Source organism: Poecilia mexicana, unplaced genomic scaffold, assembly GCF_051168715.1.
Source record: "Poecilia mexicana isolate PSO_F unplaced genomic scaffold, ASM5116871v1 scaffold_13, whole genome shotgun sequence".
NCBI lineage: Eukaryota > Metazoa > Chordata > Actinopteri > Cyprinodontiformes > Poeciliidae > Poecilia > Poecilia mexicana.
The window spans coordinates 21,620,172-21,643,467 of NW_028263382.1; the positions used below are offsets into that span (position 1 = coordinate 21,620,172).

General features: G+C 39.8%; 1 protein-coding gene and 1 long non-coding RNA gene across 10 annotated transcripts in view; both read right to left on the reverse strand.

Moving 5' to 3' along the window:
* Positions 1 to 11,351: 11,351 nt before the first annotated feature.
* LOC148155817 (uncharacterized) lies at positions 11,352 to 13,494 on the reverse strand. 3 transcript variants are annotated; one of them, XR_015765088.1, is made up of 6 exons: positions 13,100 to 13,494; positions 12,400 to 12,509; positions 12,193 to 12,310; positions 11,949 to 12,016; positions 11,759 to 11,874; positions 11,352 to 11,659 (listed from the first exon to the last, which is right to left on the reverse strand). It is a non-coding gene; the product is annotated as an uncharacterized LOC148155817 (long non-coding RNA). The 3 variants fall into 3 exon arrangements; XR_015765089.1 differs by having other exon boundaries at positions 12,400 to 12,488; positions 13,100 to 13,493; XR_015765086.1 differs by lacking the exon at positions 13,100 to 13,494 and having other exon boundaries at positions 12,400 to 13,093.
* Positions 13,495 to 14,575: 1,081 nt separating this feature from the next.
* Positions 14,576 to 23,296, reverse strand: part of arap1 (ArfGAP with RhoGAP domain, ankyrin repeat and PH domain 1) — a 73,004-nt gene continuing 64,283 nt past the window's right edge. For 2 of the 7 annotated variants that reach the window (XM_088011876.1, XM_015009407.2), the window contains 4 exons: positions 19,478 to 19,541; positions 18,831 to 18,989; positions 17,589 to 17,634; positions 14,576 to 15,757 (listed from right to left, as the gene is read on the reverse strand). In XM_088011876.1, the coding sequence (XP_087868002.1) occupies positions 17,614 to 17,634; positions 18,831 to 18,989; positions 19,478 to 19,541 (244 nt within the window). In that variant the 3' untranslated portion in view covers positions 14,576 to 15,757; positions 17,589 to 17,613. The remainder of the gene's footprint in view (positions 15,758 to 17,588; positions 17,635 to 18,830; positions 18,990 to 19,477; positions 19,542 to 23,296) is intronic. The other 5 variants (XM_015009438.2, XM_015009431.2, XM_015009424.2 and 2 more) reach the window with 5 other exon arrangements.

Genomic DNA, 23,296 nt, shown 5'->3' on the forward strand with positions numbered 1-23,296 from the left:
ATCACTATAATCAACCTGTTTCTGAAATGAATTACTAAAATATGTGAACATTTCAGTAATATTCTTGAATGGCCGGTGTCCAGCACATCTGAATTAAATGACCGAATCGCCTCCCCAGCATGCAGTTGAGCTCGGCGTCTTGATAATATCTGTATCATCTGATTTAGATGTACTGAAGCAGAGAGACACCCGCTCTGCAGGACTGGAGTTTGACAACTTTTGTAACAGATTATGGAAAAGGATTATAGTTCACTTAACCAAGATCTCTGAAAGACAACTCAAGAGTTTCTGTTTTTCATCTAAAAAACCCAGGACTCCGCTTTCCATAGCTGTCAGCTTTTAAACCATCCTGTTAAATAAACAGCACAAAAGTTCCCTATGAAGTTATGGTAGATATTTTACAGAGAAAAACCTTTAATCCTCTTATTGCCTCCCTTCCCCATCAGTGCAGACAGACTTCATCTGGTCATAAGAAGAAGTAAGTAAATAAACGAGGCAGGACAGGGAAGGAAGTACAGAAGGACGGAAGATAAAACTCTAAGGAAGGAGCCCCTCTTCTTCCTTGTGTTTTACCTCGAGGGACAAAATGAGGTACGACACAAGAAACAAAGGAAGGAAGCAAAAGAAGGAAAAACACAAAGGAAGGACCCGATGAAGTGATTTGTACAGAACAGTAAAATGCTAAATTATATTTCATACGTCAGACTGTATCAAAGGTTTCATTAAAAAAAAAAAAACTACCAAGAGATTAATCAATCAATCAGGTTTATTTGTATAGCACATTTCAGCAACAAGGCAGTTTGTCAACACAAATTGTTTAAATGTGCAGGTGAGCCTGTGGTTAAATGAAGATATAACAGAACCTCTTTATCTCACTGACTGAGATTCAAATTTGGCATCTCCCTTAAACTCCAATTTTCCATATCCCCACGTAGCTTAGACCACAGTGGGAATCCAAAAGAAAAAAAAGATCCTGCATTTAAGAAGCCCCCGGGGGCTTTTAGGTTTTAGGGTGCATTCGGTGGAGAAGTGTCAATAATCGAGCCTTGGCCTGAGGATAACTGCACTGCTGGAGCTTCGGTCAAACCACCAACCCACAGACAAACATACTATTTATAAAAATAATCATGACTATTAAAGTAGGTATTAGTACTTTTGACAGTGTGGGCGGGTACCAAATCCTGCAGGGAAATGACATCAGCACCCCATAAAGCTCGTCAGCACAAGGAACTTCCCTGACAGAGACGTTAGAGCACTTCTGACTTTAGACGCAATAAAACACAAATAAAACACACCAACAACAATAAAACTGAATTTCCTGCAGTTTTATTCACGTGTCTGTGAAAGCTGATTGTTTATAACGACTCATTATCCTAACTTGAACAGTATGATTCTGAAAAAGATTTGCATGGCAGAGAAAAAAGATAAAAATAAAGACACTATTTCCCTTATTATGTCAAATTCTCTTTACATGTCCTTACTGCTATCCCTGCTGTTTTTAATCATCATGTTCAACTTACTTCAGGCAATAAAAGACTCGTGTTGCTTTTGCAAACAGCCTCTTAATTCAGCCAGACACTGAGCACAGCCGCAGTGTGACCCCTGACAGTAAAGCTATTTTTAGTGCTGCAGGGATCAACACCTTTATGATGATCAGCTCATGCTAGGTTGGTTTCCTTGGAAGTGAAGCCGCAGATCAAATTTTCTGGGGTGAAAATGATTTTGGCTGGAAGCAGAAGGAGCGACATGTATTAAGAGTCTTACCCAAACAAAGAGATTTCATCGATTTCATCCACAAAACTTGTCTGAAGCTTTTTGTGTCTTGATTTAGAGCTTAGTAGGGACTGACGTTATTCCTGACAGGATGAGAGAGAGAGAGAGAGAGAGAGAGAGAGAGAGAGAGAGAGAGAGAGAGAGAGAGAGCTGAAACATAGGGGATAAATGCAGACAAGGACATGGAGAACTATGAGAATAAATTAGCCAAGATTGATAATAGAAAAATAACCAGAGGAGAGTTTGTGTGCATAATGACAAAAGGGTCATGTTAGACAATGCAAAACAAAACATGTCTGGATCCATTTGCTGTTTTGTTTACTTCGAAGATCCCTGATCGCAACAAAAATAGAAATTAGATTCAATTTTATGCCTATGATATTTTCTCTGTCGTGTTTCACAATATCAGTTAGAGGGTAGAAATAAACAATCCCCAGAGAATCTACATAAATTACCAAAGCGTTTTCAAATGTTGTGCATAAATATTTGGGCAAAAATTATATTCCTCAAGGCACATACATCAGTGTGTTGTTTGCAAAAAAACAAACATATTCAAAAGCTCCATGTAGTCTTAAAATTGAAATGCGTGAAATCATTTGCATTTCAAACCCAGACTGGCTGGACTTGGGGAAAAAATAAAATAAAATCTTGCCTTGACAGAGGTTAAAAGTTGAAGTTAACTCAGGGTGCACAGCAGCCCGTTTTTGCTTCCTGATTAAAACTCTTCTCACAAAGCAGTGTCAAAGAAAAACAGATTACACGGCTGGATTTCAAAATATTAAAAGTATGACATAGGAATCAAACATTGAGTGCAGACTAAGTCTTACTGCTCTTCTGTTAAAGCTGAAGCATCTTGGATGGTGACTGTTAAAACTGTCACTATGTGTTGTGACTCCCTGTCGTCCTACTGCCATCTACAGAAATACATCAACCCGGTCAGAAACAACCAATCAGCGCCAGGCGGAAGGTCTTGGTGTTGCCAATCATCCTTGTGTACGCACTACTCACACCTTCCCTTACTCCTAGCTAGGCTACAGCTAGGAGTGAGGTAGCTGTAGCCAGACTCCGTTGTGAATGCTCAGGCTAGTTAGCATGGCCACTGATTACAGCAGATAAACAGTGTTTCTGTTTCTCAGCCATTAGCACATTGAGCTTCTTTTACTTTCAGATATTGCCTGGCACTGCCTCACACCGGACTTCTTCCATGTATTTAAACAGGAAATGTGCAAATTCAGTGATTTTGATCACAAAAATGTCAATATTACCAATAAAGCAACACATTTTTAGAATAGTTTAGAGGAGAAATTGATTTTCTTTCATCATTCTTAGCATCTACTTTACTTCTCATGTACCTACTTCACTTGTCGGGATGACAGGTGAGGCATTGCCTCCTATGTCCACACATCACTGATCTGTAAATTCTGGAAGGCAATATGTAAGTTACAGACAGTTATTAAAGTAAAAACAAAAGAAAATGTGGCTATAAAAACATATAGCCTACACATGGAGTCATAAAGCTATCGCAGTTTTGCTGTCACTGCACTGAAAAACTCTCTAGCAACCTAGATTATTTTTTTCTCTGGTATTCGTCTCAAGTGGCCTTGCAACTGGCAACCCTGGAAAGGTCGCTAATCCATCACAGGTCAACGCAGAAACACAGAGGACAAACAACCACAACCACAAGTCATATCTAAGGGAAATTTAAAGATGCCATTTAACCTAACATGCCTATTTTTGAACTGTAAGAGAAAGTCAGGATAAGGCCTGTCCCTGTTTTGAACCTCTTCGACCTTCTTAAATCAAAAAAGACCTAACAACCGCACCACCATGCAATAACCAGCAAAACTGTGGGGAACTTTCAGATCACAGCTTCCTTTGGTTTTTTGACCGTTTACTCTACTAATTTTGCTTAATTAACAGTAAACCCTACATCAAAGCATTATAAAATATCTATTATGTATCAACTCCCTGTGAAACTGGGAAGTAAAGTGTGTGTTGTTAGTAAATTGGTAAAATAAGATAAGAACTGACTCAGAACATTATCTTCCAATGACACAAACAGTAATTAAAAGTCTTTGGGTGCCATAGCCATAAATAGCCATAAATATAAATAGCCATGAAATACATTTACACTGAAATTTAAATAACTCTCCGTAATGCATTGTAACCTGTCAAGCTTTTCTGCTGCATCGGACTCTGACAATAAACCCTGGGACTTTAGCTCTGAAGATAAATCCATCAATCCAAGCAAAAAACATCCGAGGTAAATGAGACTGGTTACATATCATTTTCAAGAAAACTTGTTCTCCAATTCCTTAAAAGTGTAACACCTCATGCACGTCCTCTCCTGAAGAGATTTTTTAAGTGAAGCTAATGATGCTTTCAGGATCTCCTGGGCATAAAGTAGCAGGTAGCTGAAATAGTGATGATATGTCAGGATGTAAAACTTTGCCCACTGATTGAACAGATGCTTCCAGCAGGCACTCATTAATATTGATCCAAAAACATTATATTTCACTTATCACAATATTCTCTAAAAGCATTTCTTTTTAACTGATTTCACTTTCTTTTTCTGGTTTCTACCAACCACTAAAACTCAGAATGCAAACATTAAAGATTAAAAAGCTCTGTTACTTTTCACGCTGAACTGTTTTCTTTGTGAGATGTTAGAGGACGGGGACACCTTTTCTACTTTTCACCCAGTTTAAATTACAAACACGTCCCTCATTATTCCGAATGCAACCTCTGCAGCTTTGGTGCAAAGGAATAATTCAGTAGGAAGGAAAACTGAACCCAGAGGGCACAGCAGGGTCACAGGGCATGTTATTAGTTAATGTGCAGAGACTTAAGACTGGTGGACTGGTGACTTAACATCACCTCAACCTTCCAGCTGCTAAAGATGCAGCGCTGGAGAAGCGGTACAATCACAGTGCATGCATCCCTGCTGAGGTTTTAGTAAAGCCAGAATACGAAGCAGTTGGTATCACAGAGTGGAGAAGAAATTCCTGCAAAGCCAATCGTAATGCCAGTGCTTCCTTTGTTCTCCCCCTGAGGATTCAGCTGATCTGAGCTGATGATCAGATAAGATCAGTGGGGGAAATCTGAAATCTCTCTCCTCTTCCAGCAAGCTTCAATAACATTAAAATGCAATTTACCCTTGGTGCAACTTTTAAGGGCAGAAGCTCATCATTCTGGAGCAAGAAGCATCGTGCTCCCTGAAGCTGACAAACAAGGTATTGATCACCCAGTTCATTTCCATTCTAAGAAACCCAAGCTGAATCACAAAGTGCCGGAACAAAGAAAGAGTGGCTAATACGTCATTGAATTGGTTAATTCAGACAGAGTAAAGTTATCATAATAAAAGAAAGGATACCAAATACTGTCAAGTCAAACCAGGAAATTCAATAAGCTGTTTATTTTTTAAGAAACAACCAGCATCAAGTGGAGTAAAAGCTAAAATTGTCAAGAAAGAAATGCTACTTAAGTTGTGCAAGTTAACGGAGTGTCCCTTAAAAAAGGTTGAATAATAACTCATATACTTCACTGTAGCACTTAAACCAACACAGCTACTGACAGAAGGTAGAGGTCTTAGGCCTTGTCAAAATCTTCACAAAACCACAGTGACTGAGCCGATTTTTCAAGCAGCAAATAGAATTGTGATAAGCAGACATGATTGATCGTTTTCCATTTCCAGCAAGAACTCAATAAAACCCCCTGATGAATTGCTTTCCCATCCCAACCATCAAAGTCATGTTCAATCAAATGCTTACAGCCATCTGTCAAAAAAGAGGAGATGTGACTTAAATCAACTCATTTAAATCATTCAACTCGCCAAGCTCATCAGCAAGCTGACAAAACAGCAAATCATTCAGACAACCGAGTGCTCCTGCTTAAACGGGCTCCGTTATATCATCCTCGAAAACAACTGCTGAATGCAATTTACAGGTGATAAAGCTAGAAACAGACTTCGGGTGGAGGGGTAAGATTAATAAATGTAATGCGGCTTTAGCAAGTTTACGTTGCAGAGTTTTTTGGGGGGGGTTTCGAGTTGAGGAGGTCAAGCACCTGCCTCATAGCACTCGTGGCACAAATATGACATTTGGTTGTGAGATGTTGGATCGTGCTTTCACATCCAAAAATGCCTTATGGAGAAAAGCAGTTCAGACGATCTGGTTCAGAGAAATTTCATCTGCGATCCAATGATCCAGAGGTCTAAGAACTATGTGATCAAGGACTTAGAGATTTGAACAAATATTTTCTTCAAACACATCTCAGACAGCTAAAGTTACATTTACACAAAAATGGCTCAGTGTAAACAGGACTTAGAAGAAACTACAAATCTATTCAATAGAGGATTGTTTCTCATTTCTCAAGCCCTGCATAGGGCGACATAAAAAACTAAGACGAAATCCAAAACAACATCAACATCCCAGCATCATCATATATTGACACTGGAAAAGAGAGAGAGCAGCTGATTTAAAGTGTTAAGAAGTCGTGAAATTCAGATTACACCAGGATTCATTTTTCTACTCCCACACCAAGCAGAAGCCATCTATCACTAATGGTAACTGAAACACGGTTTGTTTGTTTGTTTTTTTTTATCAGAAAGTCTTATTTTATGTGCCAGCATGTATTCGTTGTGGTGAAATACATCCCTTAAACCTTTTCAAGCTGCAGACAGCAACACAGACATTTAACCTCAGACACATTTTGCCCAACTTTGTGTCGGGCCTCAGTCTCTAAACGTGTGACTGCTTGACTTCCCCCAAGAACTGAAAGGTTGCCAACAGGCCGCTGGTACCAGTCCATGATCTGTGACAACTGCAGCTCGAACAGCAAGATGATTCTGGCTGCCGAAAGCGTCGGGCGCCGAGTGAGATTCTTGGGCCTTTCCTGTCAAAATCAATTGCAGTTCAAACGACCCAATCAGCCTCAGGCTGCCTCTCACACTGGTGACACTTTCAAAAGGAGATGAAATGTCTCAAGGTCAAACTTTAGTTTCAGACCCTCTGCATTCAGTACATTCAATCTTTTCAAAACATTTGGAAATCAGGAGCTGGACTCATCTGACAGTCAAACAGCTCCCCTGCTTTTCTGAAGATTTTTTATTTTTTATTTTTTTAGGAGTTAACATCACTTTTTTTTTTATTCATATGCTAAATGTATTCATAAGTCACATATTTGACTCTTTAGTTCCTTGAAAGAAAACTAAAGTATCCCATTTATTCTAATGGTTATATATTCTATCATACAAATATCACATTTATGTAAACCAGTACCTGTTTGCTCACTGAACTTTCTTCTAAAGAACCAGAACAGGTGGACTATGTGACTAGCATTATTGTTAATGCTGGCAGGTGACTAGCAGGATAGCAGGATGCACTGAAAAGAAAAATTTTTTAAATGTGCTCGAGCCAAAGACTGTCTTGACTAGTACATTTCCAGAAGCAATTGAGAGAGTTTTAGATTCACTGTGACGTATGGCAATGGTGAATTCATGAAGACTGAAAACTAAATCCAAAGGGGTTTCAATGAAGCATCCGTGGTATGGTGTGCACTACAATGCAGCCTAGAATTGCAATTTTAAAGTTTTTTTTTTTTTTTTGTTATTGTTTATGTCTATGCTTCCGCCAGTTTTGGTTGTTTTTTTTTAGTTGCTTGAACATCTGACTTTAAGCTGTCATTTTAACAAAGGTGTGTGAGAAACATCTCAAGCCTCTGAACTTGAACTACAATATGTGTGCAAGTGCCATATTTTGGCTGTTTCTTGTTTAAATCTAGAGGTCAAAACAAAGACCAGGTAAGCTGGACTCCATGCATTTCAGACAGGTCAGTATATCTGACAGTCTGTAAATCAGCCCACTGACTAAAAGCTGCAGTAAGTGAACCCTGACTCTGAATTAGAATAAAAATAATGGCAAAAACCACTGAAAAGAGGGAGAGAATACAATATTGACTGCAGCATTAAAACATTTTTTTTTATGGATTTCCGATAAGACATTCAGGAATGAATCCAAGGACTAGAAGTACCTTATGGGATTCCTTATTCACATTCACTGTTTGGCTCCTTTTCTGGCCTACTCAGTACCCTTGCTGATAATAGCAGCTTTTTTTCTGTAGAGGTGAAAAAAATATTTTAAAAAATACTTACTTTTAAAACTGTGTTCTTTGTGTCAGTAAAGATATCGCAATGGAATAAATGAGTAAAATTGTGAGTGCATCTTTAGCAATACTCCATATTCCTCTTGTCATTTACAAAAGAAGAATCTTAAATTCAAAAGCCTATAAGTCCATGTTTATTTGACTTATTTGTCTGGTTCTGACCTGTGATACTTCACAAAGTGTTTCAGTTTGACGGATGTGTGATGGTGGAGGGTAAATAATCCTTCAGGTTGGAGTGGACACAGAGGGTGCAGGTACAGACGACAGATGGAGACTCAGCGTGACGTATTTGTCATTGTGCAGACAGAGGCTGTTATTACAGGGTGCTGTCAGGGGCTGACTGAGGAACTCTGAGTCTGCTGGTGAAGGAGAGAATCTCGTGTGGACCAAAACTGAAAGCTGAATATGAAAAGAGAGTAAGAAGGAGGACTGAGAAGCTGGAGGTTAAGTGGGATTGAGGCATCAGTGAGGTGGTGGATATTGTTGGTGGAGCCTGAGTGACTGACAGATCTCATCACCTGGATTGGAGTTAAAAAAAAAATAAATTCCCCCCACAGATGTTTCATCTGTACTAACCAAGAAACCTGCAGCTCAAATAAAGTTTGATCAAAAAGTCTGTATTCCTCACTCGGAGGACTGTCCTGACTTGGAGGCCCGTCATGACTTGGAGACCATTAATGACTCTGAGGCAGGTCCTGACCCAGAGGCTTTTCCTGACTCGGAGGCTGGTCCTCACTTGGAGGCAGGTCCTGACCCGGAGGCCGGTCCTGATCCGGAGGCCGGTCCTGACTCGGAGGCTGGTCCTCACTCGGAGGCTGGTCCTCACTCGGAGGCTGGTCCTGACCCGGAGGCCGGTCCTGATCCGGAGGCCGTTCCTGACTCGGAGGCTGGTCCTCACTCGGAGGACTTTATCCCCATGATAAACAGAGATAGTGTCATGCTGTGAAAATGCTTGTCAGCAGAAATAGGAAAGATGCATTGACACCAGTTGACGTAAATCCAGAATATTTCTGGTATAAAACCTGGAAGCTCCAAAAAAACTTGGGATTGGGGTAGAGGTTCACCTACCAGTAGGATCACAACTCTATACATGAACAGCTCCCGTAGAAGGGTCTACCATAAATGTTTGGCCGTTGAACTGGACCATTCAAGGTCGCTATCAAGCTAATTTTCTATTAGCAGCTCCACTAATCTTTCTGATAAACATTACCAAGGCACATTAAAACAAACCTTTATCTTGGCTTTTTTTTCTATTCTAGCACCGCACGGTTCCTTCTGCTGACAAGCTTTGTTGAGATGCTGATTTCCTTTTTCCATCAGGACTTGGTACCTGCCAAAACTGCCTTAGGTACCAAAGTCTAGTTTCACGACCATGATGCTCCTGTGCAGGATTGGCTGGCAGACTCCCCTGAACTCCATAGCGAATCTATTGTGGATTGTCAGGAGGAAGATGACAGACACCAGGCTCAATAATGCGTATGACTTGAGAGCTGGCATCAAAGCATCCTGGGCTGATGGCTTCCATGCCACTCCACACTGAAACAATTCAGGCAAATACCTAATCAAGTTCCTATACTGCACAGTACATGAACAAACTGTTCATGAACAAACTGGAAAACTCATTTTAAAATTTAAGTTGTGCAAGAAATTGTACTTTTGGTTTTTAAATGGTCGTAGCCCATAATAAACCAAACATCTGTGTGTCTTTTGAGATATGCCTGTATAGAGGACAACCTGATTTTATACTCTAAAGGGAAAATGAGGTTAAACATTTTCTTTAGCTGAACATCTACAATGGCAAAAAAAACAACAACAAAAAAAAACGATAAGTGTGCAAAGTCAACCAGTAATTTAGATTTAAAAAACAGACATTGATTAAACCCACCCTGAACTTTCTAATAGTGGATTCTTTGTGTGCGAAGGCGGCACTGCATGTGGAGGAAACCAGATGATGGCGTCTCACTCTGGTCCTGTTCTTGCTGCTGTGTGCCTCACAGACATAAGATGTCCAGGTGTCTGCAGGAGGCAGGTGGCTGCTGCTGTTCTCCTTCTAGCTGTTTGTGTAGTTTCAGAGATCGCAGCACTCTGGGCTCAGTGGTGATTTACATTTTTATTTTCGGGGGACAGGTCAGGTGGGCTAGAGGAGGCTGGCGGGTGGGCTGACGCACCTCAACACCTCTCAGGTCCGCGCCTGAAGCTGTTTCCAAATTTTCACTTCATCTCCCCTTTACAAGCTTGACCCCCCCCCCTCCTCCCACCCCTCTCTATGTCCATTTCCATTCCCTGTGTGCAATATGCAACCGTTGCCATGACCTATATAGTAAAGGCCACTCCACTGTGTGCACGTGCTTGTGTTTTCTACCTCCACCCCCCCAATGGGTTTCCTGTGCAGGCCTGTGAACAGTTTAGTGAAGATCTCATGTGGGCAAGTCCCTTGCAGCGCTCTGCGGTGGGTGTCTCGAGGTAAAAAGTGACCCTGATGTGTCAGTTCTGCTTAAAAGAATGAAAGAAGTACTGGTAGACCACCGTGACGCGCGCACACACTCACACACACATAGAAGCCATCCTGAGGGCCCCTCGCTGATCACTGTAACCCGCCACACAGTGACAGAGCTGACGTTCTTCCTCACAGCGCATCCATAGGCTTCTATTTTAGGGTTTTTGCGTGACATTGTCATGAAACCTGCAGGCTTTGCAGAAGTTTCTGTCTCTATGCGTTTGTATTGTACAGATGCGAAATGTTGTGGCACGAGTTGAGGTCCAGCTCGTCTTTTCACAGCTTGTGTGTGTGCCTGTGCATTAGTCTCACAAGAGGATGGAGGGAAAACAGAATTTACCACGTAGCCACACCACAGCTGGAATTTTGGTGCAGCTAATGAATAACAGGAGGGTCATAACTATGCATGTTCAAACAGAAATGGTGCATATACAACAAGATTAATGCATTTATTAGTTTCACAGACGCCAATTATAATAATCCTTACGTTGATCAACAACTATATGACAAGTTTTCAGCTGAAACCTGTTTGGAGAACTTGATAGCATTGATAAATACATGTAGAAAATGGAAAGTGGTAGCAAACTTCTGGTTTAAAAAAAAAAGCAAATATTAATTACACAGTAAAAACTGCTGGGTTAAAAATAACCCAATACGTAACCCAGCGCTGGGTCAAATATGGACCGACCCAACGCTGGGTTGTTTTAACCCAACTGGGTTGGGTTGAGGGTTTGACCCAGCACATTGGGTCATGGCAACTAACCAAACGTTGGGTTAAATTGACTTGTTTAAATTGGTTAAACTGACCCAAAATTGGGTTGAAATTCATAACCCAACACAAGGGTTATTATACCACTATAGTTGGGTTAAAAAAAATTATTTTAAATTTCACTATATAAAAACAGGATTAAAAGACATATGAATTTAAAGCTTCTTTTATTTCCACATGATACATATATAGAGCCAGCAGATTTCATTTACAAAAGTTACAAAACATAAGTAGTTAAATCACTTCAATTCATTTGGCTACAACTCCAGAAGTATCTGTTACTCCATATTAGAAAACATTTAATGAAAAAAAGTCTGTTTTAAAGCAAACTACAAGTAAACCTTTCAGCCATTAAACAAGGAGCATTTTTAACGACACTTTAGCATTTTGCCTGTCTCCCTGCATGAGGACATACAGGTTGTCACATTTTGTAGATGCACCACCAGGTTTGTCCCAACCTGATGGAGAGAGAAGACAGAAAATAACAGGCCATTAGTGATGAACTTATATAAACAGCAAACAATTTGAGCATGATTCAGAGATGAATGTTGACTTACAGGCTGGATATCAATGAAACCCTCTGAACTTCCAGGTTGATGGATCTGAAACTCTTCTCCCAAATGTGTAAGTAGGGAGGAGAACTGGCAGCAGCTGCAGGGCTACATCATCTTGTCTGCATGGGAAACATAAGCTTGTGTTAAAATGTTAAATGTTAACAGTTTATAAACATCTCTTGAGCTTCAATACCTTAAGGGAGAAAATTCATGTTGTTGAGAAGACGGCCGCTCCTTTCTCTTCTTGGCCATACAAAAGATCTTCGTTGAGAACAAGAGAGAGAAGCACAAAAACAGGCCTTTAGTGAATTTAAAGGTAAAGGGCTACATTCTCAAAAACTAATTTCTGACTGATTCTAGTTTAACACAAAACCTCACTATTGAATGTGATGCACTTAAACAATCTGAGCATTATTCAGAGATGAAGGTTGACTTACAGGCTGGATATCAATGAAAACATCTGAATTTCCAGGTTGATGGATCTGAAACTTCTCCCAAATTAGTAAGGTGGAGCAGGAAGGGGTACTGGCAGCAGCTGCAGGACTACATCATCTTCTGTATCAAACATAAGTTAGTGTTAAAATGTTACAGTAACTAAAAAGCATGACAACATTTTAGAGAACATTTCTTCTGAGCTTCAATACCTTGAGGGAGCAGACTCATGTTCTTGGTCATGCAGAAGGTCTTCGTTGAGAACGAGGAGTTTGGGTTTCGCTTAATTCTCCTGAAGATCCTGGATGTAAAATTACAAAATCTATCAGAAAAGACAAAATCACAAATCAAACTTTAATGACTGAATTAAATCTTATAGCTGTCTCAACTGCAAATAACTTGTAATTAGCCAGCAATTTCAAATGTTCAGAGTAATTTTATGTTCCTAAAAATAAATATAGCACTTAATAAAATAAAATGACATATAATTTAATTTAGAAGTAAAACTTAACACAAACTTAGTGCTGAATAACTTTCAGCACCAACTTTAAATAAATGTATTTGTAATTAATACCGTAGTAACAATAATAATAAAATGAGCAAACATTAACATTAGATATTGTCTTAGTTTTGCTTTTAATTCGTTGCCTAAAACCAGCGGGAGTTTGAAAGCAATGTGCCGGGAGACGGTCGTTCTCTCTCGGCTTAACGAGCCGCTCCGCCCGGTCAACTGACAGAGGGCGAGACGAGCCGGCGGCTGGAGGGGAGCGATAAGTGCGAACACGTCCGAGCATGTTTGTAATTAAGCTATATGTTAATAAACCGAGCGCATAATTCAGGTTTACACAACTAATTTATCGCCTAATAACTTTGCAAAAGTTATTTTATTTTCAAAAAGCATAATATACCCACATTATTAAAGCTCTGCTCGCTCTCCTCCGCCATTACTGCTGGTGTTCGAACACGTAGCCTCAGCCCGCTAAGGATGCGCGCGCATATTGCAAAAATCAGGGGACAAACCGTCAACTACCTTTTCTTTTAAAACTAAATCGATTTTTAAAAATTTGACTATGTTAAGTTACGAACAAATATGATTGAGGTTATATTAAAAACTGAATTTAATTTACTTGACAAATTGTGCCCTTCCCCTTCATCAATTTTTTCCCCAACATCCGTATTGTAGCAACACCGAAGCTCTTTGTCAGAGGAACCTACCGTAATAAACATTTTAAATAACCATAAAAATAAATATCAAACATGTTTGAAATAAATTCAATTTATGTATAAAATTCTATAAACGTTGAAACTTTATCTTCTTTTTACTTACCATGTCTTATTTCAAAGTAGAGGAGAAGTCCGTTATGCAATGTTCACAGTCATGTTGAAAATGGAGGCTTGTGAAGAGGGGCGTGGCTTCTTCCAAGTTTCATCTTTAACCCAACCGTTTGGGTAAATCTACCCACCCAACTCCTGGCCCAACAGAAGTGTGCAAGATGTAGACTTCCGATAAATTTCTGACCCAACTCATGAGTTATGAATTTTGACCCAATATTTGGTCAAACTAACCCAACCTATGACCCAACAGCTTCAACCCAGAAATTGGGTTATGAAAATAACCCAGCATTTTTTACTGTGTATAAATGCTAAAAGTGCAGACAATCCTTTGGTCCAACCTATTAGTTTAGGATCTGGGTGTCAAATTTCAGTCCTTGAAGATCAGTTGAAATATGTCCCAGGCTCAACACATCCGAATCAGACCTTTGGGGATCGGGATTTGACACCTGAGGTTCCAGAGCTTAACAAGTACTTAACAGAAAGTGAGGCGAATTGACTGATTATTGGGTTTTATGTTTGTTTATTTTATGTCATTTTAAATCTTGTTTTTTGTTACAGCATCCTCTCTGTCTATGTCAAAGGCCAGATAAGTCAGTGGCATGATCTATTTTCTTTCCCATTTTGAAGAGTGGATAATAGAAAAGGTATGTATAGCTTTAAGTTTTTCCAAAATATACTTTAAAAAAAAAAAAAATCTCCTGTAATAAATGAAAAATAAACGCCAATTTAAGTTCATTAAATAGTATTCTGCAACATAGGAGCTTATTCAATGCTTGTATTTGTATGCTATAAATATTTTATAGAAGTACTACAACAATTATCTCAATATTAAACAAATTTAAAGAATGTTTTAACTAAAACATCTTAGAAGTTCAAAATCATAAAGTTGAACAAATCTGACTGGCGGTGCGGCGTCTGCTGTCAAAATGAATGAAACTTTAAAAGAAAGAAGGAAAACGTACAGGAGGGACCCAGACAACAAACACGACACGAGATGAAGGCACAGCACATTTTTTTTTGTTTGTTTTCAACAGAATGACCCAAAACCTGGAATATTAAATAAGACACTGCAGTGCATTTTAATTAGTTTTTCATTTACAAAGTTTAAACGTTTGCTTCAAACAATTAAAACACTTTACTGACAACATCCCACATTGCAGCTAGACAAAGAGACATTTTGTTAAATTAAGTTTAATAAATCTGTGATCTACACCTTCAGAAATACTGCTGGTTAGTGATAAAGGCCTCATCAATGCAACTCAAGCAAAACAAAGAACCAACAGAGAGAAACAAAACAGCTGAGAAATAAAAAACAAAATAACTTCATGTTTAAATAAGTACATGTTGTTTGAAAGAAAAATAACCTTTTTAAGGTGCTCTATGGTTATTTAACAACAAATTAGGTACTTCTGTTTTTCTCATAGTTCACCAAATTTGCAGCTAAACACTCCGACTTTACTATGATGTTGCTCTGCTGGTTAAGGACGGACTTACCTTTGCAGCCCTGAAGCTGCTGGTTTCCATACGATCAGACTGTCCTCTTGAGCAGAAGTGACAACTTAGCCCAAGAAGCTGCTGCACAGATTTCCAGCAGAGAAGCAGATGTCGGTCGATCAGCGGACATGTTTGAGTCCCAGTCCAGGAGAAATTAGATCACAACCTCCTCTGATCTCAGATTTCCTTTACAACAACCACTCAGCTCTCTGCTGCATAATTAAATAACTAATTTCCAAAGCAATTGTATTTAAAGTGAATAAAAAACACATCTAGCTACAAAAGACTTTCAAACCTGTATTTAAAAAAAAACAAAAAAAAAAAACGTACAAGCACTCAGGTTTTGTGCCAAAAGTAACTAACTCTATACAACAAATACAAGAGGGGAATAAAGTGTGTGTCCTTTTTTCTTGACTCCAGTAAACAATGAGAACAGTGGAACCTGCTGGAAACAGCTGGAGAAGTCTTTGTGGTTTATTCCTTTTTCTTTTAATGCCAACACTCCATTCATCCACGTGTGAATGGAAAGGGGTGCAGGATGGGTTTCTCACAGGGTCCTGCTGTTGATTTATCCTTTTCTTTCTTTCTTTTTTATTCTAGTCTTGTTGGGTGGAGCTTCAAGTTCGGGTTTATAATGACGAGTCCGTGCTCTCAGAGTGTCCACCGCTCTGCTCCGTACAATTGCCGAATGTGGAAGTTCCCGGATTATTCAGACTCATCCGACGAGCTTCTCCTTCCTACCTTTGGACAACAAACATCCATCATTGTCAGAGACTGAACATCGCTTTTCATCTCAAACTCGTCCCGTCACAAACATCAGTAAAGGTTAGAGTACGTATGCAGCCCATCTCCCTGAAGCTAAATCAGTTTCACTGCATTTAATAAAGTCTCTCGGGAGGTCAAGCTTAAAATTCTCCATCCAGACCACTGACGTCTCGCGTCTGGCAACCAGATATGAGGCCGCTCATGAGATGTGGACTCAATAAGCCGTGGTCAAGAGGACAGATAAACACAGATGCAGCAAGACGGCTCCACCAGTCGACCATTTTAAACTGGAGGATGAGACTCTGATTCCCGTTCAGCCTTCGTCCTAAAGAGCAATATGTAGTCTACATATTTTCAGATAACTGGGATAAGACTGAATACCTGCACTGAGCACATGGAGTTAATTTTTTAAAACCATGATTTACTTGCTATGGCACTTTTAATTTGCCATAGTTGGAACTCAAAATTACTCCTTTGTAATAAGCCTGTTCAAGTAAAAAAACATGTGTTCCTCCCTTCACTGGAGCTTCTTAAAGCTTGAATATCAATATATTTTATTTCTTCTTTTTTTGTCTCTGAATTGAATTTACACATTTTTAAAAGCCCTTCTGCAGTTTTCACCGACACAAAAACATTTTATTCATTGATACCACAGAACCAAAAGATATATAAAAACGGCTTTGGCTCTGAGGTGAAAGGACTCCATTTAGTCAATTAAAAAGTTTTATCATTCATTGCCCATTTTTGAAAAATAAGGAATTTCACAATTTTGGCTACCTTTTTACATGAGCTTCATACCACTAGAACTTCTGTTGTTATGCTGCAACCACAAATTTCAGTATGTTTTACTGGGATCTCCTGATAGACCAACACAATGAATCCAGCTGTTCTGTGAAGGCCTCAGAGGACATTAATGCACAAAAAGTGTCATGAACACCAAGAAACACAGTAAACAGGTGATGGAGAAAGGTGTGAAGAAGCTTTTATCACCCCAAAAACACATCTCAGACAATGGCTCCAGGAGGACATCTTTATCCTCATGACAGGATGTAGCGGAGTTAGTTGGGTTATCAGATATTATCCCAAGTTTGAGCATCTCAGGTCTGTTCAGTGTTTAAAACTTCAACAAGTATGCAGAAAAACCTGAAGAGGGGCTCTGTTATGACTTGGCCAAACATGAAATGCTGTAGTTCTACTTTAGATGGTGTTTATTGTGATCATCTCCGGGTGAAAATAAATAAAAAGCGAAGATGTGTAATATATTTACTGAACATCCAGGCAAGTTAAGGATAGCAGGTCAAAGTTCATGTTGGCCACATTCTTTTTGTATTTGTAAAAAAAAAATGTTAACACAATGTTCCTTCCACTTCGAATGTATGCATATTTTTGGTCTATTATATAAAATCTCACATAAATACACTGAGGTTTGGGGCTGTAACATGATAAAAGCTCAGTGGTAAGAATATTTTCTGAAAGGCACGGTGTACTCCGCTAGCTCTCTAACTTTATAGGACATCTACACTCAGCCGCCCTGCTGTGCAGGCCAACAAAAATGATCCAGCAGAACAACTTTGCTATAAAACATTTATGAAGTTTCTCATTTATTAGCTTCTGTTAACCCTGAAGAGAAGACAACTCAAAATCAAGATGTTCCCCTCACCATATTTAGCCTTTAATGGTTGAGCTAAGAGCTGCAGGGATGTTTTGAAGACCAGTGAAGTGAAGCTTATGCATTTCATGAAGTACATTACGTAGAACGTGAACCTAAAACACGATCTGTACTTTTCACAGTAAGTTCGAAAGTTACCTTGCCGCTGCCATTGCTGCGAGCGTTATCGCAGATCTCTAAGGAGCTGAAACACAAATAGAGAAAGTTTTTGACAAAGCAGCAGATGAAACAATCAAAAACTGGGCCATTTGGAGAAAGTGTGACTTTCTCAGTGAATCTTCGTCCTGCTCCCATGTCTACTCCTGTATCACTCCTCCTCCTCTCACACCCCTATCAGAAATACTGTTTGGTTCATACATCGGACAGGACAGGATCAGCAGGAAACATCAATAGGAGGTAACAGCAAACAGCACCGCCACCTAGAACTTCTTTTTTTTTGTTAGTGGAAGTTCCAGCAGAAGTAACTTGAATCCTTGTGTGCCACTGCAGTGTGCAGCCAACTAATGAGCAGTTGTGTGGCAGCCGAAAACAGCAGGAGGAGACGACAGCAACTTCAGACTGTGGACATTTGTTTGTCACAGCAGAGCGGGACGGTTTGGTGCTGCACTGAAAGGTTTCGTGACGAATTTAGAGAACAGATGGAGAGGCTGATGTGGATGCTGCTGCTCGAACAGGTCTGGTTTAATGTCGGTGTGCTTGGAACCGAACCAAACAAACCCTCTGTCAAAGTTTGTTTATCCGAGTACGCACGGACGCCAGTCAGCGAGCCATGCTCTGAAACGGTGTAAACCGCAATCTGTCTGAGACGTGAATTTACTTAAAATGTGCAATTGTTTGTGTTTCTCTGCGCTCTGGCAGATATTTACCAGACCTATTCTTTCTCCAGGTCTGTTTTCTCAGTTCTCAGTGAAACATGCCTACAGTGTGAAGATGCTGCTGTGTCCTCCTGTTGTCTGAGTTCTTAAACGTTTCCAGGCCCAGACACAAATTGGTCTTGTAAAACAACCCCAAATAGTAAAAAAAAAAAAGGAGTTTTGTTTAAATCGTCACATTTAAAGAACCCAGATCCTGTTATAACTATATATAGATTATGGTCAAATCACAGGATCAGTTCATATTCATGCTGCGCAGGTATGACCCATAGCTCCATTTCTCCCTCTAAGCTAAAGGATTGCAGAGGAAAAAAAGAAAGAAAATGCATTCAAGCTCCATTTTAAAAACTAAAATCAGTCCTCCCCGGGGACATTAAAGTTGTACTATATCAGCTTTGAGGTTCACGGCCACCTGTTCAGCATGAATATCCCTGATTAGTCGACAGCTCCGGATCGAGCCGTCCCGGTTTGTCCAAGATTAGTCCCAGTGATTGGCAGATTGACTCACAGCAAGCGCGTCTTGGCTGAAAGCTGCTACGCTGTTCCGCATCTCATTCTCACTGCCACGCAACGGGATCAGTGACACGTTACCGTGACGAGTGTCCGGCAGCGCACGGCTCACCCGGTTCTGCTGGACTCCGTCCTGGGACCACAGGTTGCCATCGTTCTAAAAGAAAGAACAGACGGAGACAAGCAACGATGATTTTTATTGTTTTTTTTTTCTTTTTATGTGTGAGTGTGTGTGTGCGTGTGTGTGTGTGTGTGAGTGCGTGTGTGCCAAAGCGATTCAACACAATCAGGATTCGGATCATTTAAAATGTCCTGCTGAGGTCATACATGATCCACTTTAAACAGTTAATGCCTCAGTTACATTTAGTTGAGAATAATTAGAGATGTCAAAAAGTAAAACTTCAGTGACGTTAAAATGAATTCTCCCTCAACACATCATTTTTTAACCAGCTGAATAAATATACACAAATTGTATATTTGTGTATATTTATTCAGTGGCAAGTTTTGTAAAATTGCCACTATGAGATTAAGCTACTCTACAAAAAAAAATTATTTAATAACTTAGGTTCTTGCACACCTGCCAGTAAACGTTACAGCGGCTTGCAGGAGCAATGTGTGTACATTTGCATGTGAGAGAGAACCCACCTGAATACTAAGAAATGTAGCGTACCACTCCCTCATCTCCGACTGGGTTTCACAGCAGAGATACCTGTAAATAAATGGTTAGCGATAAGGTGAGCCAGACAGTGGAACAAACTTGGGAGGCACAGAGTGTGCTTGTGTGTGTGTGTAGCAGAGGCAGATAAGCCCTGAGAGACCGAGGAAAATTTAGGAAAACAAAGACTTAGTCAAAGACATTAACTGATTTCGTCATGCCTTCCCCTGTAGCACCTGGCGGTGACGTCGATGGAGCAAACACAGAGAGAGGCACGAGCTAATTTGCAAGAGGAAGCACGGGAAAACTTTGATTGCAATTATTTATCTATGCCTGCTTGCACTCGAGTTTTAAGTGCTGGTTGTAGAAACCGTGGCATGTGCATGATTGAAGCCACTTCGGCTGGAGTCCAACATCCCTCCGAGCCGTCGATCACGTCGTGATAACGAATAAACAGCTTTATTTACACAGACACTACTGTTACCGTAGCAGCACCGATCTGAACTAAGATCATTATTCCAGAGCTCTCCACTGAGGTACAAGAGCGATACAAACAGACAAAACTAACAGCAGGCAGCGTTTGAGGTATACCGCACACACATTAAGACGACACACGTACTGCAAAAGCCCCTCGTATGCAGATTCCCTCTCTGAGCCTTGTTGGCATCATTATGCCTAATAGAGCTCATTAGTGCTTGTTACTGTGAATCAAAAGAGGAGCAAGCATTCCTACAGTTCATATCTGCTAAAACAGTTTTCACTTGTTTGTTGCTTACAATTTACTGCCAACTGCTCCACACCGTCAGCTGTAAACAACCGAGAGCTAAACGGGGTCTATTGCCGATACAAGAAATATTTAGCAAAAAGAAGAGCAATTCAATGAAAAGCTCTCAGTAGCAATAAAGACATTCTGATTCGGCTACTGAGAAATGTTAGCGGCTACAAGAAAATAAAGACAAAAACGCAGCGTCTTCATGCATTTGCTACATTCGTCTTCTCCATTCCCCGTCGTCCTCATACTCTCTCTCTCCGTCTGTGTGTTTTCCTCTCAGGTGTGCTTCTAGATGGAAGAGACGTGACAATGGAGCGTAACAAAACGATAATATGGCCCACAGCGTGACGGGGACAGGGCTCCCATTACTTCTGTGAAGATGTTTACTGCTGTTGACAATGCCAGCCTCAGTGTGACGTGCGCACGAACATTATAACATGCAGAACCAGGGTGTCCGTGCAAAGGCATACACATTAGGCATTAACTCTGGAGAACCAATAGGAAAAGCTCTCAGTGTCTCAAAAATGCAGACCCTATACCATTTTAGGAATGACTTCAATATTTACTTGTTTGTTTTTAAAATTTATATATGCTGCTATACTTCGTGATATGTTTTCCTTCAATTGTCTGGCTCCACCTTAGGAAAATTTAATGTATGACAATTTCTCCACTCTTCAATGCCATAAATACATTTAATTTCTGGAATCAATAGCAGCACATTCTCAGATCAGCTTTATTAATGGACTAGCATATCCCTAAATCCTCCTGTACTCTCCAGAATCTCTAAGATTGCTCAGACCTTGCTAGATTGTGGCAGTTTTGGAAAATCTCATTAAAGGTGAAGGTGATCATAAAGCCATTGGGCTCGCATCCACAAGGAGCTTCCCTGCTGCTTTCCAAAGCTGCACTAGGATGTTTCTTCATTTCACTAAAAGAAAGGTTTCTGCAATTTCACCATCAGTTGCAATCTTAATGTGTTGGAGGAAACACCTTTCAGAATATATATATATATATATATATATATATATATATATATATATATATATATATATATATGATTTTTGTATAAAAGTATAGTGATGGTTGATTTATACTTAGTTGCTTATGGTATACTGAATTGACTTTTGAGAGAAGGGGTACACTATAGGATTTTTTTTTTCTTCTAATTACTCTTTTTCATTCAAAGCTTTTTTTTATATTATCCACATGTGGCCTGTTCATTTTAAACTGTAAATGAACAAATAAACACATGAATTATGTTTATAGGGTTTTTAGTGTAGAATACAGCACCCTGCAAAGCAGGAAATCTGTGTGCAATAACCTGAGGTTTTATGCGAGTGGCCCTGTGACGTTCATAAATCGGCATTATAAGCCACATGAGGCAAATAGAATGCCAGGGATTTCCTTAAACACATTTTGCATTTGTGCATTACAGCTTAGGAAAAAAAGCAAGTCCCTCAGTCTCTCAGCATTTCGCTTATTTGCATAATTTGGAGGTGTGTGCGCTTCCTTCCAGCCCCAGTCCACATGGAGCAAATGACACACTGATCTCTATACGCAGGAGGCCTGAGCTTGTTGATTTTAGCTGCTTGGCTACATAGCTTTTGTTGCAGTGAGAGCAGTGCCAGAACATGACGCACATGACAGCTGTGGTATAAAAAAAATGCTAAATAACTCTGAGAACTGTCAGGTCTTTTTGAGGTTGCAGCCTTGGCTTAAGGGAAGTAAGTAATCAGGTAGATAAAAACATTTTCACACATGCAAATATCACAAAATACAACACAGTACAGAATAAAAATACAAAGGGGTACATAAAATGGAAAAAAAAAAACAAAGTTAAACTATCATTAAAAAGGAAAGTGATATTAGTGTACTGTTGTATAGTTGAAAAAAATTATGAAAGCACAAACAAGAAACTCCAGAAGAAAAAATTAATGCACAGGATCTTACATAAAGGATGGTTTAAAAAACTTTTCAGCTGCTTTTTAAGAGAAATAACAGTTCTCATCATCCTCAGAGGGTGAGTTACAGAGTCTTGAGGCCTCAGCAGAAAATGCTCTGTCACCTTTTGTCTTCAGTCTGGGGAGCTTCATAACCAGAAGGTTTGGCCCACTGGACCTTAGGGGACTGACAGGCGGTATAAAGATTTTTTTTTTTTTTTTAAATCAATGACATATGCTGACATTTGTCCATGAAAAGCCCTATAAAAACCAGAACCAGAAACTTAAAGCGAGGGGGTAACACAAGTTTATTTTGAAAACTTGGTCAAAAGTCTTGCACCAGCATTTTTGAAGCATCTGCAATACAAAGAGTAAAAAGTGATGGATGGGATTTCATTGCTGCTACAGAGTTCCCTCATGCAACAACTGGGACCCTGATATGCTGCAACCAAGTTAATCTATCATCACAATCTAAATGAAACTTCCAAATAGAGAAAAAGCCCTAGAAAAGATGGGAAACCCAAATGCTCTTTCTCTAGTAAAGGAGAGCGCATGCCTTCTAGATGCATCCAAAAAACCTGTCCAAGGACCTTAATGTCACTGTGCAGTCTTAGTCTACTTTAAAGGGGAGGGGGGCAAATATACACATTATGCTGATGCACAAAAACATAGAGAGGAACGGGGATGTGAAGAGACCTGGAGCACAACACAGCCATGGTTATAGGTATTCTGGCGTGTTTCCCCTCTAGGTGGAGCCGACCTTTCATACGCCTCACTCACCAAACTCATGCAGGGATCTGACCTGTTTTCTCTGAGAGAAGAAAAGCCTCCAGCTTCTGATGTTTGTCATATTTACATGCATACTTTATCATGAATACAATCAAACTTCCACTAAGAAAGAAAATACCACGGCGTTCTGAACATAAAGAAAAGCAAATGCATCAGCACAAAAACAGGAGTGTCCTTCTGTGAACACAAAAATCTTACTGGGGTTGCACTACTTTCTGGTGCCTTCCCTCTTTGCACAACAAAGGAGGATTGTGTAGCACTGATATAAGTTTCCATAGTAACTGTATTATTTCGGGAGACTTAGGAGT